Here is a 17,232-nt window from a genome sequence, read left to right on the forward strand (position 1 = left end):
GCTAGCTGGGTTCACCTTTTCCATGCATCGTTTTTTATATAAATTATGCAACATCCATTTTGCTGACAAAGAAAATAGCCGCGGTGACAGGTGAAGTTGAGCGTAAGAAAAAAATTTCTCGGTCCACGCAGACGGTTAATCTCGGCGCCGCGACAGTCGGCCGCTAATTAAATGTTGCACAAAAAACGCGACAGCGTGCTCGAGACAAACCAGAACCCGTTGTTTAGAATCCATCATTATAAACCATTCCACTGCTTTATTATGTTAATTCATAAATTATTATGCTGATGAATGCATCAGCGTGCGCACCCTATACCTTTGCTCGCTCCAACACCCACTCGGTGAGTTATCTGATTGTTATTATCATTTTTTTGCTCCGTGCGCCATATTTGAAGTGGCGGCAGGCAGGCAGCCGGAAAGACAGACGCGAGACGAGTGCAGTCCAATTATCAGGCGCGAACGAGAGCGTCTGACTCATTGCTGACTCGAGAGTAACGAGAATTTCTCTTTTCATCAAGTTTTCCTCCTCCGCACACACTTCAATTGCGCAATGAAAATTGAATGGAGTGGTAAGCTGGGGGATTAAATGGATTTTGTAATGTATAGCTGTGTAATTCTTTTACCGTCAACATATCGTTAACGCTTTCCGCAAAAGTTAAGAGATTCTCTGTAATCTATACTGCTATTAAATAAAATTGGAAAAAATAAGGAAATATTTTGTAGAATCAACCATGAAAGGTTAAAATGAGTGATTGTAATAAAATTTGCGCATTATAATTTGCATTGTTTAAAATTAATAGCTGTTTTTTATAAAAAAAAATACTGCGAAAAATAGTGATTCATTACGCAAACACAAATTGAAAAATATTTCTACAATAGAAACAAAATTTGTTCTTATCTTACCTCATTTTAAGCCTGCGAACAAATTGGACTGATCTGTGTTTATAAATGTGCTCCGGTTATTTTGCATGCCAGTGCGTCCAAGTGAAGTTAGCATGAATCCGAGCGTTTAAGCCCCGGCATGTTTTCAATGAGAAACCGGAAATTCCACGACCATCAGTGCTGCCGCTGCGCCAAATGAGCACCGCCGCTGTGTCGCTGTTGAGGCGGACTCGGTCCTTTCTCGCATATTTGTGCACCCACATCACAGCCCATTTTTAACGCGGGGCAGCGCGCTTTTTGAGTGCCTTTCTCTGTCTCCTCTCTTTCTCTCTTTCTTTCTGCGGGCTAATTAAAACAGCACGGATGCGTGTGCGTGTTCTTTAAATAAGTCTGCGCGCATAATGATCATGGAGGTGAGTTTGAATAATAATGCAAAGCTCCTTTGTGCCCGCTCATTCTGCAGCACGAAAACTGGGTTTCCGAGTGAGATCATTTTCAGCCTCGCTTATGCTGGTTCACGAGTTCTTTGAGCTCGACAATTAAAGAAAAAAATTAAGCTTTACTAGTGCAGGGAGAAAGGACGTATACTTCATTATAATTTTATGGTTTTATCTCTGCCTGACAAAAATTTTTTAAGCTCTGAACCATTCTGCTAATTATAAGAATCCGTGCAAAATGACCAACATTTTTTGCAGATTCTGAACAAAAAAACACCATAGTTAGTCCTGAAGCAAATAAAACCTTAAAAAATCCCTTCAAACTGTTGCTTCTAGAGCTAGCATGAACTTTCATTCATTTCATATCATTCTCCGAATTTTATCAGTATAATTATTTTTATCAATCGATAAATAATAGGTCATTAACGATAATTTATATATTACGAAGATCATTCAGTCCGTGATAAGCCAAGGGCATTTTTAAGAATCCAATCGAACTCACGGTTCCAACTGCTCGTTGCCGCGTTTGCTCCTCTTGCTCTTCTGCACTCTGTAAGAAGACGTGTAGCAGCAGCAACAGCCGAATCTGCTGCCCCTGTCCTCTTGAAGATCGGCCCTGGTGCGTCTGCGGGGCGGTTGCTGATGCTGCACCTCGCGAAACACTACCCGCCTTCCGCTCGTGACGCTCATCCCGTCATCGGCGCAACAATGCACTGCTCCAGTGGCCAGAACAAATGGTGGTTCAGCAACTCCGGTGCACTCGCTGTTTCATGCACTGTGTTCGCCGCGTGTGCACCACGCCTAATACGCCAAACAGCAGCAGCTGGCCGGGTAAATCACACTGCACACCGAGTGTTTTATATTCACGGCAGGAAGGACTGGTTTCGTTGGCTGCTCTTTTAATTTAAGTCGGCGAGGGCGGAATTTTAAAAGAGACCCCAGCCCGTTTCGGGTGGATAAGCCCAAGTGTAAACTCAATTAGAGAATTAGGCGGCAATAAAAACGTCCGTCTGCCGTTTCGATTTAGTGTTTGTTTTGAGACGGAAATAGGTACGTGAATTTAGAAGATTGTCATCGAGTTGATTGAAAATTCACTTAACACGAGGTTGAGGTTGTGCAACGAAGCCAGCCGCATAAAAGCAATGTTTGTTTGCACTCGAAGACACTACACAAACTCTCTGATGGCCCAACGAGCTCCGCGCACCGACTAAGCGCGCCTCTTTCTTCTACTTCTCGTCGGCGATTTAATTTTAGCAGCACAACTGCAGCGACACACACGGAGCGGGTCTATCGCTCTCTTTCAAGAAGTGACGTCCGTTTGAGGTCTTTGGCGCCCAGAAATAATCCCTCGGTTGGCCCACACGCTGTGTGGACCGCACGGAAAGTCCAACTCGCTCTCGGCTTCGTCCACTGATAAAGTGGAGAGGAAGAGTCGTTTCTTTGGGAAGCTGAGGTATGTCGTGTACATACAAGCGTAGCAGGTCACGTGGATCGTTTCAAAAGTGTTTGCGTCGGCTTTGGCCGAGATAAAGCTGCATTGTATTCAGCACTCTTTCAGGCACAGAAAAGCGCATAAACATACAGTTCTATAAATAAATCCATGACCTTTGATTACAAGTATAAATTGATAATTATTAATTTGAAACTCTATATAGCAAGAAGATAACATGTTCAGAGCAATTAACAGTACCAAACTTTCCTCGTTCATGGTGCAATATTATTCCGTCGTCAGATTAGCCCAGCAATTTGTGTGCTCCACTCCAACGACAAGAATTTAAACAAGCAAGCGCATGCATCCATCAGCTGAGTGAAATCAAGCCAGAGCGCATTTCTTATAGAACACGTCATTATCTTATCGTATTTCACTCAGCGTTAACAAGTCTTACAGAGCTGCCCTTTCAAGTCATGAGGCAAGAAAAATGCTTCTGTTGACTTACTTATAGACATGACTTGTTAAACAGTTTTAATAAGGAAATTTTAGGGTTAAAATGAAAGCATGCAAATTTTTGCTTAATAAAGAGTCAGCGTCGGAGTTCTGTAGATGACATTTTCTAATATTTGTGTTTGCAACTGAAAATAATCTTTGTTAGTTCACAGAACTTTGTCCAATGCTGGTAATCTTAATTCGCTCTCACAGACTGACAATGAGCCAATACTTTTAAAGCAAGATGTTGCAAACTGCGAGGGTCGTTGCATGAAAACTTTCAGCCTTTGCAAGATGTGAACTCGTTGAACAGAGGTCTTGAGTGCCGCGAGATTGCTCTCCGGGCAATGTCCAAGTGTCCTTTATGCAAATTACGCAGAAACGAGTGGCAAACAATCGGCTTCTCGCACACAGCTGCGAGGTGCGCATTTCGCGGAATTATTCACAGGAGCAGTGGCAGCAGCAGTTCGCCTCACTGCCTCGACACAGGCTGGCAGTGAACACGTCTCCTTTGCTAATAAGTAAGCGCTCTTGACAATGATATGCGCACGGTGTATGTGCCACTCCAGGATCCAGCTGGCTGTTAATAATTCGAATTTCAAGAGTCAGCGACGGCAATCACAGATTTTTTTAATTCCAGCGACGTGTGCAGTAAGATTCGAGCCATACAAGTCATAGGGTGTTAACTTGTCAGGGTCGATTGTAAAAATTCTTGGCGTTGGGGCAACTGAGTTACGCGCATTTCCACACGAATGAAAGCTGCTCCGGATTTTATGGTTGCCAATTAAATTTTTTCAGCAACAAAAGAAGCTGCACTTTGATACATTATATATAGAAGGCTTTTTGTCTGCTTGCCAACACCGGAATTTCCAGCTTTGCGCTATAGCACCTTTTCATTTTGCAACATTTTAAGAGGACTTGCTTGGCGGTGTGCTGTAAAAAGTTTTTTCAACAAAAGAGCACACGCAGAGTTAAAACGAGCAGCGCATTTCATTTCATCGTGCAGACTCTTGCTTATTTGCGCTCGGGGCACTCTGCAAGATATTATTCTCATCATCTCGGGTACATTTCTTTTTCCGCCGACACGCAGAGAACACAAGCAAGTCGAAATTCACCGCCGGCATATGCCGCACAACATTTTGCACTTTCATTCCGCTTTGTATAATTAATCTGCTGGCATCGTCGGATGATGCAGTTCGCCTCTGCATGTTGATTATTATTTCCATGCGAGTGTACATACGCTAGCTCATAATTGAAATGTTTGCTTTGGTGTAAATATACGCGCGGGCGCTGGCTTTTGCACTGGATGTTATACGTCGGAGTTATCCAAACATTTGCACAGTCTGCCAAATGGGGAGTGCACAATTGCACTTTGCAGCTCCGGCTTAATTGGAAAGCAACGGTGTGAGAGTCGCTTCACGCACGAGAGGCCGATTCATTTATTTCAAAATCTCGTCTCTCGCGTAATTATGTTTAAAAAGACCAACGCTTGGTGACTAAGACGGAGCGATTTCTAACTGCATGAAACAAACGTCAACTCGATTCCCACATAAATCGATTTCTTTCGCTCCACGGCGGTGACATGAAAGAGCCAAACTGCTTTTTGTCACCAGCACGAGACTCAAAGTTTCCGATTCGTAATTAAGTCACCTTGCCTGCCAGAACGAACGGAACACGAAAGGCTTGGCAGGCGCTTTCGCTGCCACTGATGTGTACCTAAGCACTCTACTCTTTGGCGCGGCGTGTTCTCTTGGATGCACAGCATCAATATTTTTCTCTCGCCTGCTTCTGAATTGCTCCCCCAAGGAAAATTCCAACCCTTGCCGAGAATGATGAAAAACATCAAAGCTGTAATACAATTACAACTTTCAGCGGCAGTTAGCGTTAAAAATTATCGCCTTCGCGCGCTGTGTGTTAGCTTGGAGGCGCGTACCCTCTCATTTGTTTGAACAAGAGCACAGGAGATTGAAAGGATCAACCAAGCAGTAAATTTAAGGACCAAAAGGCGTAAATTGCATTTGGCCACTAACAAATGTTAATTCTTGTCTGCAAAATGAATTTTGTTTTCTTTAAATACTCTAACTCATCCTTTTAATTTGCTTTCTCTTGTTAACTTCAAAATTGTATGCAGCATTTACTGAGATAAATTCAATAAAAAAAATCAGGATTTTAACCAAACAACACGCTAGTTAAAAATAAGAAGAAAAAACGTTCTTGCTTTAGTAAAAGCTACCGAAACCGCACAATCATGAAGAAAGATCCATTGAACAAAATTTGTTTTCTTTGAATTTATACAATCTAGTTATGAGGTAGTCAATACAAGACAAAAATCTTCAGCAAGGGCCACTTGTATTAAAGAAGTTCAATTTAAAAAAAAAACATGACCTTAGGAGTTCTCTAAACTTTAAACCTTATATGACTAACAGCTAATTGAGTATAGCATTGGAAACTCGTCTCTTCCACAGGTCAAGATGACCCATCTCGAAGCAGTCAGTCAGCTGGAATTGCCAATTGGCGAGCTGGTGTCTTTTCAATTTGTCAAGGGTCCGCACTAGGCATTTCGCAATTGACCCCGTGCCGAGACTAATTGAGCACCTGTCAAAGGTCAAGTCTACTCTCTTATTGGACACTGGCTGCTGCTTCATTCGGAGGGCCGAATCGATCGTCTCGAGTATGAAAGGGGACGAGCAGCGAGTTGAGTACTCATCCGCTGCAATTATTTTCATCCCGTCTGTCCATTTGCTTTATTCGGCTCAGGGACGTGCGTTTAAAGAATCGGCGACACTAGGACCTTCCACTCGCTAGCCTATAAATTGCGGCTTGTTGAGCTGAAACCGTGTACAATGAAAAAGAAAAAAACGGGCGTGTTGAAGCGTTGAAATCGTGGCTTTTGATGCTGATTATGCTAATGCCGAGATGATTTCGATTTGTGCCGCTATCGATTATTCAAACGCGTTTGACGATGCAACAGCCGTGCCTCGATAGGCCCGGGGGATTTGTGCTTGGGCGACAGCGCCGCGTACTTTTTTTAATTTATGCAGAGAAAGTTCATGTCTCAACGCAACGCGCACTTGTACTTGATATTTATGTCATTTTTTCCAGCCAGCGCCAGATGGTCGCACGACAGTGATTGCGAGAAGGATTGACACGAAAATTAACTTACATTACACTCGTGATTTGATTAATCAAATAAGAAATGATCATACTGCAATCGAAGAAAGTTGTTGTTCTGACAAAGTGAGATGAAAATAAAAATCTCACTCCGGTGATTGCTAAATTGTTATTACTCAGAGTCAATTGCATGAATCAGCTCAAATTGGAATAGATCGACTCAGAATTGCGAGCTAGGCAGTTTGACCTACGTCAATGTCAATTCATTCGATTCATTCAAAGGAATGAACACGGGCATGCAACTTTGTTTACTAATAAAATCCAAGCACATTTTTTCCTTTCTTGATGTTTTTAATTTTTTTAACTAATAAAATTTTGTTGATTAAGAAATATATCCTGCACGAACCTTGTTTTTTCTTGTTAATAACGCGAAGGATAAAAATTGCACAAGGGCTCGGCCTAATCGACCAAAGTGGCAACAAAAGCCTCTTGTGCTCACCTGGGAGACGTCGATTGGCAATAAAACGTCAGTTGCCCGTCAAATCATGATGCTCCATCGCATTAAGCGCTCATATTTCAATCTTGTGACAGCAGGCTCACGTGTTTGCATCGGCGGAATATCTTGCCACACGGGTAGTCAATGATACATCCAAAAGATGATGATAACACCAACCAGCAACAAGAATATCTTGGGGGGAATCGTCAAAACGGAATAAATGCGGAGGGGATCTTATGTCTCGAGAGCCAGATTGAATTATTATTTTTGGTCTGCGCTTCGTAATTGCGTTATTCCAGTCGGTTGGTCCTCAACAACATGCTTCACATCGCTGCTATGCGTCGAGAAAATCGGTTTTCGGCCGAAATTTAATTTCCTGCTGCTTGCAAAGACAAAATAAATAAAGCGAAAGCGAGTGTCGCGTGCTCCTCATGCATGCATGTTGAAGTTCGCTTCCTTATTGCATTTTTCGAGCGTGTAATAAAAAACGCCGGGGAGCGGCTGATGGCGCTTCAACCAAAGTGGAAGTTACACTGTGTATATGTGCTTCGAGCTGCTATGGGGGCGATTAGCTTAAATTGCCTTTCGCACCGTTTTGATACAGCAGGAAACTTTAAATAGCCTCCCTTGCATAAGCAGGCAGGAGGTGAAATATTGTTGGAAAAGTGTGCCTCCTTATTTAAGGGTAAATTACCATTCTATCACGTTCTAAACTATGTTAAAAAAGCTAAAGAATATAGAGTATCACTTAACTTAAACTTTTCATTGGTATTTCAATGGTTTTGTTTTTTTAAAAAAAATATTAGCAAAGATGGAATAGCAGCAACTAGCTGCCAAAACTAAATTAAATTCATGTTTCTTGATTTTTTAATCAAACATCTTCTCTTTCATTAATAAAAAAATGGTGGTACAAAAATACATGAAATACTCAGATTGGAGCCATTGCGTTAGTGCTATTATTGAATTTTAGGTTAATATATTATGTCATCTTTCATGTTTCAAATAAAAGTATAGTAATTTAAACTTTCTTAAATTCTTTAAAGATTATTGAAATGATCAGGTTAAGAACAGATGATTCAAGTAGTTGTTATTTTCACTGCAGAATACAACAAAAGCCTTTTAGTTATCTTTCTTGCATGTTACGAGAGCTGTCTAAAAATATATTCCTGCGCAGATACAGAGCCGCGTGGCATAATTTCCAAAGAATTATTGCCCTGCAGGAGGGAGCGCCTGAGACGGCAGAGACGATAAATTTGGCCCGCGTGCCGCACCATGCTCGACGACTGATGCAGACAACATGATTACCAGCTGTCATGCAATTGATTCCCCAGCGGAAAATACGGGAAATTCGAAACGACAGGAGACGGTGAAAAAGCAGAAGACGACGCAAAACGCTGACTCACGCGGTGTGCTTATGAATATTCCAGCATTTGTGTTTTATTCAGGGCGAGAGGGACACTACGCACCGGAGCCGCCGGACACGGGTTTTACGGCTTGACCGGCGCGTCTGCGGAATTGTAATTTTGCACCGGCACCAGGGCATTGCGAATCGAAACTTTTTTTGCGTTACTCCTGCGGCACGTTAAATTTTCAGCGCCGTACGAGTGGTAGCGAATTTTGGCAATGGCGGTGTAAATCTCGATTAAAAAGCACTCACGGGAAACACAATTTCCCAGCATCGCTTGTATCGACCGGTGGAATCGCCACTTTTTGGGAAAATACCAATTAGGGACCGGCTTGTAATGGACTTCCGAAGTTATAATTTAACGAGCCGCAGGTGCGAATCGGTTTTTCATAATCCTGAGCTGATGGCAAAAACTTTTCAATCTGCTGTAAAACTCTTTACCGTCTTCTTTTGGCGAAGTAAAATTTTATGTGCATTATCTCTTCAAAAACACACGACCACCTTTACGACGCCGAACTCCAGTTATTTTGTATAACAAGAACCGGAATAAAAGCAAAACAAGCTCATTATTCATGCGAAAGTGTCCCCGGGCGCAAACTTTTCCCTGTTTTGAAATTCAAACAAAGGTTGTTTAGTTTTTCAGACGCACTTTCGCAGCAGATCGAATGCGTTCGGGAGAAAAGCAATAAAAAGAAATCCTACCTGACGTCCTCCAGTGATCCCTCACTCTCGTTCAAATCCCGGTCTAGCAGGGGCTGTCTTGCCTCAGCATCATCAGGTGGCGGTGGAGTAGTGCACAAATCACTGAGCATCAAATCAAGATCACTCGCCAGAGAGTTCAGCAGCTGGAACAGAGCAAATCACATACCTCGTGAGCAACATCGATAATTACTTATTACAATGTATCTGTAAAAATGAACTTTTAATAATAAATATCGGGATAAAAATAATTATCAGTAGGAATTAATACAGTTTTTAGCAAATTTACTACAGTTTTGTGCTGCTGTAGAAATACGGAATAAACAAAAATCTCGCTACAAACCGGGGAAGCTGAAGTTATTTCTACTGACAAAGTATCACACCTTCGCGTACTTCTGCTTTCGTTGGCATCAATCAATAAAAATTGTGACACGTTTTTCATTAGATTTGTAATTAATTCTTTAATTTTCTCGGGTATTTCTGACAATCAGAACAGCAATAGTTCAATTTCACAGAGAAATGGTGAGGAACAGGAAATTCCACTTGCTGCCCATTGTGTGCAAGGTGATGGATGTTCTTCTTATCAGCAACCCTCACGTACTGGCAAAATCTACAAATGGAGTGCAAACTACACAGCGCTGGTTCCTGTTCCGTCACACAACGGACAATATTGCCCCTCACCGAATTTATTGCCGAGTGATCAGCACCCCTGCGTGCGTTTCCGGGCCCGAGCAACTATTGGCTCTGCAGCTGCCGCTTCTTTGACTCTTAATTAAGATCTAAAGGGGCTGCCATTATCAAAACAATGAGAGGATAATCTTGATACGCGCAGGGAAGTCGGCTTTGTTTGCTTTTAAACTTTGGCCCCTCGCAATAAAGCCGATTGACTTGAGCGTAGCAGTGCTCGGCGCGTAAAATTGACCACGGGCTTGAACGTGCAACGAATCGAGTAGGCAACCGGCTTGGCACGTCCGCTAACGCGGTTGCATAAGAGCCAATGTACAAGGCGTTCGTCCTAAGTAATTTTTAAAGCATCTTTATTGTTAGGAACGTTAAAAGTCCAGACAATTCACAATCAGAAGAGAATTATCGGCTGGTGTTTTTATATTAAATGAAGACATGTACATTTCTAGACGGTAGTTTTTTTAATCATAGGAAATTATTTCTGCGAGGAAGGGAGACTCCAACCATATGCATTTTTAATCTTTAAATTCAATTCGACAGTATGTAAGCTAATAGATCGGTTTAAATTGATAAACACTACGGATTTTTCAGTTTGGGTTTCACTTCATTTTTATCACTGAGTTCTTAATGGTCGCTGATTTGAGTCTTGGCATTGTAAATGAGATGTTCTAGAGAAAAATGCAATATATTTTTGTCATTAGTAAGCCAGTGTTTTGTCATTTGAGGATAAATCAGACTCGATGTATCTTCTTTTGATGTGAGATTTACGGCTTGCGATAAGAGGATTATCCATTCATCCCTATCAATTTACTGAATAATGCATCTTCAGCTTGGCAATTTTCACCGCGGATGCAACGAAAGCAAGTTGCAGCCGCAGGGAAAGTGTACGCGTGTGACAAAACTACACCGTAGAGGGACTTCTATTTGCAGGAGACTCTTTTCCCCGTATATAAAAAACGGTGGCCGTGAAAAAGCGAAGGAGGAGTGAGTCTATCTCTTTAATATATGGCAAGAGAGACGTAAAATAGTTTTGGCCAGGACAGGGAGAGGGTCCTAAGACGTTGGTAGAGAGGAAAACCAGAAAATAAACTTTCTGGCTGGTGCGTGCAACGGGAGAGAGGAAATATATGAACAGAATTTTTCAATAAATATTCATGCATTATTGAGTACTTCTCTCCAACTTAAAATTGCTTTTTAAAATATGGATAAGACCGTTTTTAGAATAAATTTCTTGTGGAATTTTTTGAATTGAAACGGGATAACAGATCTGAATCGATCACTCGGAACCGAGCTAGAAATATTTAGCAATTTCCTCTTGTTGCGAGATCTCCATTTGTGCTAGAAAAGACGAGCACAATAGCAGCTATCAGATCGGAAAACCGACTTGGAACTCCCCAACCGAGAAAATTTTGAAAGGGAAAGGTCATTTTTCCACTTTGCGCCGAGACCTTACAGCCCGTGGGGCTTTGCAAAGGAGAGCTGCTCTCTTTCATCCTCAGCCAAGCCAAAAGCGTTTCTGGCAAGCGCTCTCCGTCGCCCGCCGTCGCCTCCACCTCTTATTTCATTTTATTTCGGAATATAATAAAATTGCTCGCGTGCTTTCTAACCGACAACAAATAAAAGAGGGTGGTGAACTACTCTGTGCTTCTTTTTTCATAACGCCTCTTGACACTTTTGCTCCTTTTTGGCCGCAGCTCTTTATGAATTTGCGCTCTTCGCGCTGACGAAATTTCCCGCCTTTTATGGCTAGGAGAGATTTTCGTTGTTGCTAGAACCCTTTTCACAGCCACAACTTGTAGTGATAAATAACACATTCCGCTTGGCCACTTTCTGATAATGCATGATACGGCTTCTCTAAAGCCCTGCAATATTTTGAAAAAAGGGCCTAACCCTGTAAGCAATTCCGCTCCTAAATTAGCTGGCTTCAAGTGCAATCAACTGCTCGTGAAATGCAACGACTCAAATTGCTCGCAATCAACGCGCACAATGGAAGCATCCAATTTAATTGTCCGCAATAAAATTACCCCCTATGCGAGCCAGCCGCATACAATGACAGGAGATTTCCTTTTAATTTGAATTCAACTAGCAGTTATGCAACCAGCACCAGTCGGCACTTAATACGCACTGGCGTTATTGGCGGGATCTTGTTGTCCGGCCGGCCAGCCGACCGACGCACCCTCGTGCCAGCGTGTAATGGGGTGCGATATATGCGCTATTTGCCACCCCCGACCAAGGAATTGAGCCGAGCGCAAATTTAATGGGGGCAGGTGACCGGCTGGCCTCTACAAGGGCAGTGAGAGATGGAAAATGGTGTCTGGGTTGAATATATTGAGAAATTTTGGTTGGCTACAATTATTTCATGTTATGCACGATGCGCAGTAATTACTTTCCATCCTCAAATTATTCAAATTTTAAACATTTTAATTTTCTAAACAGAATCAATTAAATAGAATTTAATAGCATCGAAAAGAACACTTTAAAGATAAAATGTAGTATTCATGGAAGTGATTTAGGTCTTTATTAAATTGATGTTTTAAATTTCCTTCCCAAATGATAGGATACCGGAATAAGAGGTGTTTTTTTGCAAAATATTTGGTTTTAAAAATAAAGATGCCTCATTACTGAATTAAACTACGGAATAATCTATTTTCAATACATAGCTTAAAGCATAAAAATAAAAGTTGAATTAAGAGCATTGACGTTATCTTGTATTTTAAAGAAATTTTATTTTTTAAATGCTAGAACGGAAATTCACGTGTGTTTGCTTGGTGGGATAAAATAAAGATAAAAAACTACGAGCTAAAGGGTTTGCCAGAAAAAAGAACGTAGACAGCATTAAATCGACTAACTTCGTGACAAATCTCTTGTAGTCTAGCCTAACTTATCTGCAAAAAAATTGTTTTTGGCTTGCAAAATGAAGACCTGGGACAATGGTTCATCTTTCACTGCCCCTTTTTAAAGTGGCTGCTGGGAAAGGGCTGCGATAGCGAGACAGTTCGGCGGGCTGCAGATGCGCAAGGGTTTGCCTGAACCCATTTCGAACGCCTTCACAAGCAGCTATTTCAATTATTTTGCGCTCGCCACCGCCATAAATATCGACCGCGGCTGCGATTCGGCGGCCATAAAAATTTAAGCTTTGAATAAATTTAGGATGAACGTGCATGTCATTTCAGGGGGTGGATAACGTACGATTTGTTTTCCGAAGGCGGCAGCATCTGCCGCTACCTGCGCTGCACCCGAAGGCCGTTCACCCATTCGCCCGGCGGCACGCTTTTAAAAATATTAAATCGACGCGGGGAGAAAGCAGGGGCTTTTCCTGAGTGCAGTGGCGAGCGGAATCTGCGTCTCCTTCCGCAGCCGCAGCAGCTTATGCTCAGGCTCGTCCGTTGCCTTGGGCGAGATGCATAAAATGTATTGGATGGAAATCGACGCGTGCTGAGCTTGCTGAGTCAACACAATCAAACCCTGTAATGGAATTCTAGAATGGCAGCCGGAAAATAAATGGGAGTGGGTGTCGCGAAATGGAATCCTCTTTTTGCGACAGCTTGAGAAAACGAAGGGAAATATCAATTCGTTGAAACAATTCAACCAAATGTGCGCCTCAATTACGGTTTAAGAATTAGCTTATTTACAACAGATTTGATTAGAATTTCTGTTGTTGAATGGGGCAAGCCTATTTTGAATTTGACAATGCTAAATTAGTTTATTTTGCATTTGAGGCCATTCAGACGTGAAAAGTTTTGTTTACATGAGTTGGCTTTTTGTTGTCCCTAAATTTATAATAATTACAATTCAATCAACCAGAACATAAATATTTTCCCTTTCATCGCATATATACGAATTGAATGTTAATAATTACGAGATGGTTAATACTATCAATGTATGGTTGCTTTAAGAATAACATTTTGAAACGGAAAAAATAAATCCTTAAATCGTTCTGAATGTGTATTTTTATTCTATTCCCAACATGCATATTTTTGGGTTAAATTACTCGTCATTAACCTCAATGTAATATCAACAGAAAAGTTAAAAAAGTTTATAGTTAAGGCGGTAAAAGCAGCACATGGAAAATTTTTTTTTGCACCAAAATCCCGTTAACGCAAATTCACCAATTTCACAAGGCACTTCCCATAAATCCAACAAGTCCGAAGAGGCAAAAGTATTCTTGGCAGCTACCACGCACACTTTTTATGACCGTTCGCAGTGCAAAAGAATACTGCTTGGCGCGCGTGGCGAGATAATAAAAAGAAAGGGTTGTTCCGGAGAGGAAGAATCCTTAAAACTGCTCCATATGTCCCGGCGGCGATAAAAATCGCACCACCGACTTCAGCAACGAATTGATTTCCCTCTGCTGCACCCGTTTTTCCACGCGCAAGGTTTTTCAGCCCCCTATCTTGCATAATATCCGGCGGCGGCCGTAAAATCAAACGCCGCGTAATTTGGCGCTTGAGATGCGTCATTGATGGCATTAAGACACTAATGCCTTTGATGCGCTCCGGAAAATTTGGCGGTGCCTCGGGAGACTTTGCGACTACCACTGCTGCTGTTGTTGTTATTATTATTAATAACCAGGAGCGGAGAGGAGGAAGGGGAGACACCTGCGGGAAGAAAACGACGCTCCAACTGGTAACCACTACATTATATGCCTGCCTGCGAGATTATCATAACTCACGTCAGATAATACTCGTCGCGTGTAGCCGGGGGGACGAGAGGTCGACGTTCTCTCTTTCTCCCCGAGTTTCTCACCCCCGGGAAAGCGAGAGATTTCGTGCAGATTTCGTTAATTAAATTTAATTACTTGCTGCAGCAGCACACTTGTGCACACATACTTGCCGAGAGCTATGCGTACTTTGTGACTCAATTTCACGCGACACAACCTTTGCGAGTGCTTTATTTGAAAGGGGGATGCAGTAGGGAATTATTAGGGATAATTCGTGGCTAATCCTGGATTGCACAAGATTGATTTGAGATTCAACTCTTGAGCAGGCTGCATACTATGATTATTAGGCCTGTAAAATACTGACGATTGCGCGGCTATTCTGGAAAATTTTGGGTTTGCAAGAGAAAATTTAGAATCTTTGGAATATCTGAAGCTACTCCGCTGGTGTTTATCTAGCATCTAGCCGTTTAAAAATGTCATAACCCAACTGGTAATTTATTTAGCTGGTTGTTAAAACTTAGTATGAGATAAAAAAAACCATTCACTATTAAATTTTGAATTTCAAGATTTTTTGAAAAACGTATTTATGGCATTAAGTACAAAAATAATATAATTTTTCTATGAAATAGATCCAAAAGATTTTTGACTATTTCCCATAAAGCTCTATATAAAATTGCCCTACATAATATGAGTAAATAAATCAAAAAAACATCTTTTTGAGGTTACTTATAACAACAGCAATAAAAACTTGTTAGCAGCAGGTTAGCAGTGAAGCTTATGTGGCAGAAAATTGATATTTAAGCCAGAGCAACCGTAAATCTGCGCAATTCACGTCAAATGCCAATCTACTCTCTATTCACCACACGCACGGGAAATTCTCAATTACTTCCAGCATTATCGATTGCAGTCGGAAAGTTGAGCAGGAACTGCTGTTATTTGGTGCGGCGGCAACTTGCTCTAAACGATCCTCAATTATCATTTGGCCGTTTCTACACAGGGCGAGGGTCACGCACTTTTGCATACGTAACAACGCAGACTGACTGACTGACTGCCGGCGGCCAATCTACGCTGGTTTGTACCTATGAGCGGCGCTTAATTAAATTCCACCGTCCGCGTGTTTATTTGCACAGCAACGCGTTGTTGCACATCCCGCCGCTCCGAAAGTTAGAGCTCCAGGTGGGAAGGCGCAACCCCGGTGGCGTGCATTTGCCTTTTTCTCTTTCTCTCTCCTCCGCAGGGGTTGCGAAAGACGCGGTCCCTGGGGGTGGAATTAATGAGACACACTCTGCCCCGAAACAAATTGCCCCCGCTGTAATGACGGGTGCTTAACTCGTGAGGATACTTGATAGGCCACGTGCTCGCTGCATCCCTCTAGCACTTCCCGTTTTGCGGTCGAAAATTGATTGTATCGATTGTGGCTTTTCATGCAATGGCGCTTAACTGTAATAACGCACTGTATTGCACCCGTGACAACAGTTCACCTCGGTGCTTGTAAAGAGATAGGAGGAAATTAAAACTTATTAGAATCGACAGTAAAGAGTGGCACGCATTCAAATTGAAAATATGCTTCCATCACAAGAAGAAACTATTAACAAATAGAAAGTTTAGTCCGTTCATCACCCGATTTTGTTCACCGTTAACTAAATTTTGTAAAATGAATGTGTTTTTAATGAAATGTTTGTAGTATCGGCTGTAGCGTGGTGAGTGCTTGGAGCAATAGTTAAATTACCAAAATTTTTATTATGAGTTTCAGCAATTTAGTTGCTATTACAACATAAAAATTAAGTAATTTTTCCTGTGAATATCTTCAATTTTATATTGTGTTATAGATTGAAAAGAAATGAGTTTGTAACTCATTCCTATCATGATTTTATCGATTTTATTATGAAAGCCTCTCTGACGAAGAGATTTCTCAAAGGTTTATTGTTTGACGTTATCAATTTGTCAGGCCTTTAAAACCCTCAAGGAGTTGTTTTTAAAGAGGCTCTATTGCTTAAAGATCATATATCCCACTAAAATATTGACAGAAAAACTTTCTGATTTACTGAGTCATCACTTAGTGTTCTGGGGGTCGCAAGCCGCAGGTACTTGTGCTCTATTGTTTAAGGAGCAGCGGAGCCAGCGTAAACAAGAAAAATTTTATTTTTTATCTCACACGCGTGAGGTAAAGAAAATTACGGAAATTCCCTATGTGATATTTTTCTTAGTAGAGTTTCTTTGTTAACCAGGAGCTCTGGGAGCAACTGAGATAACTGGTGACATAATATTTTACGATTATTATCAGAGAGGCCATGCTGGCAATGTATTTTGCATTTCTTTATAACTAAAAGATCAGAGATATAATGAAAAAAAAACACATTTATTAGGGCTGTGAATTCAAGTCATGCAAATATTATTTCCTTGACTTTCACACGAGCACAAAATATAAAATTTTAAACTATGTGTAAGTTTAAAATTGCTAAAAACCGTTCAAATTGAATTAAAAAATATCAATTTTTTGCGCTTGAGAGAAATTTTTCATCTAAAATATATTTTTCCTCTTAAATCTTCTATACAACGGTTGTTTGTCACGCTGCTTAATTACAGCTGCTGCTCAGCACAAATATTTGATTTCGCATGAGTCCCTCTCACCGTGATCAAATTTCAGTCGCAATCAGTCATCCGTTTCTTGCGAGCATCACTGCTCTAATGCACACAATGTGTGCTCGCGAATGCACGCTGCGACTTATTATAAGCGTGCGGCACACGCGGCCGGTAAAACAGGGATCAGCCAATATTGACCGCGTGGATTAGGCCTGCTGGCGAAAAGGAAGACGCGCTGGCAGTTTTTGGTGAAGTTGTGTTTACGCAAACGTTGAACCTGCCGACATGATGGATGGTGTTATTCTCCCTGGAGAAATGGCGAGGATTAATTTTTCTGCCATGTTGCTGAAA

The 17,232-nt window shown here is 41.5% G+C and overlaps 1 protein-coding gene across 3 annotated transcripts in view; it reads right to left on the reverse strand.

The window, feature by feature from the left end:
* The window catches only part of spri (sprint), a 123,361-nt gene that overhangs the window by 71,754 nt on the left and 34,375 nt on the right, over positions 1–17,232 (reverse strand). For 2 of the 3 annotated variants that reach the window (XM_065491595.1, XM_065491597.1), the window contains one exon: positions 8,958–9,100. In XM_065491595.1, the coding sequence (XP_065347667.1) occupies positions 8,958–9,100 (143 nt within the window). Of the gene's footprint in view, positions 1–1,821; positions 2,731–8,957; positions 9,101–17,232 lie in introns of those variants that run through there. The other variant, XM_065491596.1, reaches the window with a different exon arrangement.

The sequence above is a fragment of the Cloeon dipterum genome, chromosome 4 (genome assembly GCF_949628265.1).
Source record: "Cloeon dipterum chromosome 4, ieCloDipt1.1, whole genome shotgun sequence".
Taxonomy (NCBI): Eukaryota; Metazoa; Arthropoda; class Insecta; order Ephemeroptera; family Baetidae; genus Cloeon; species Cloeon dipterum.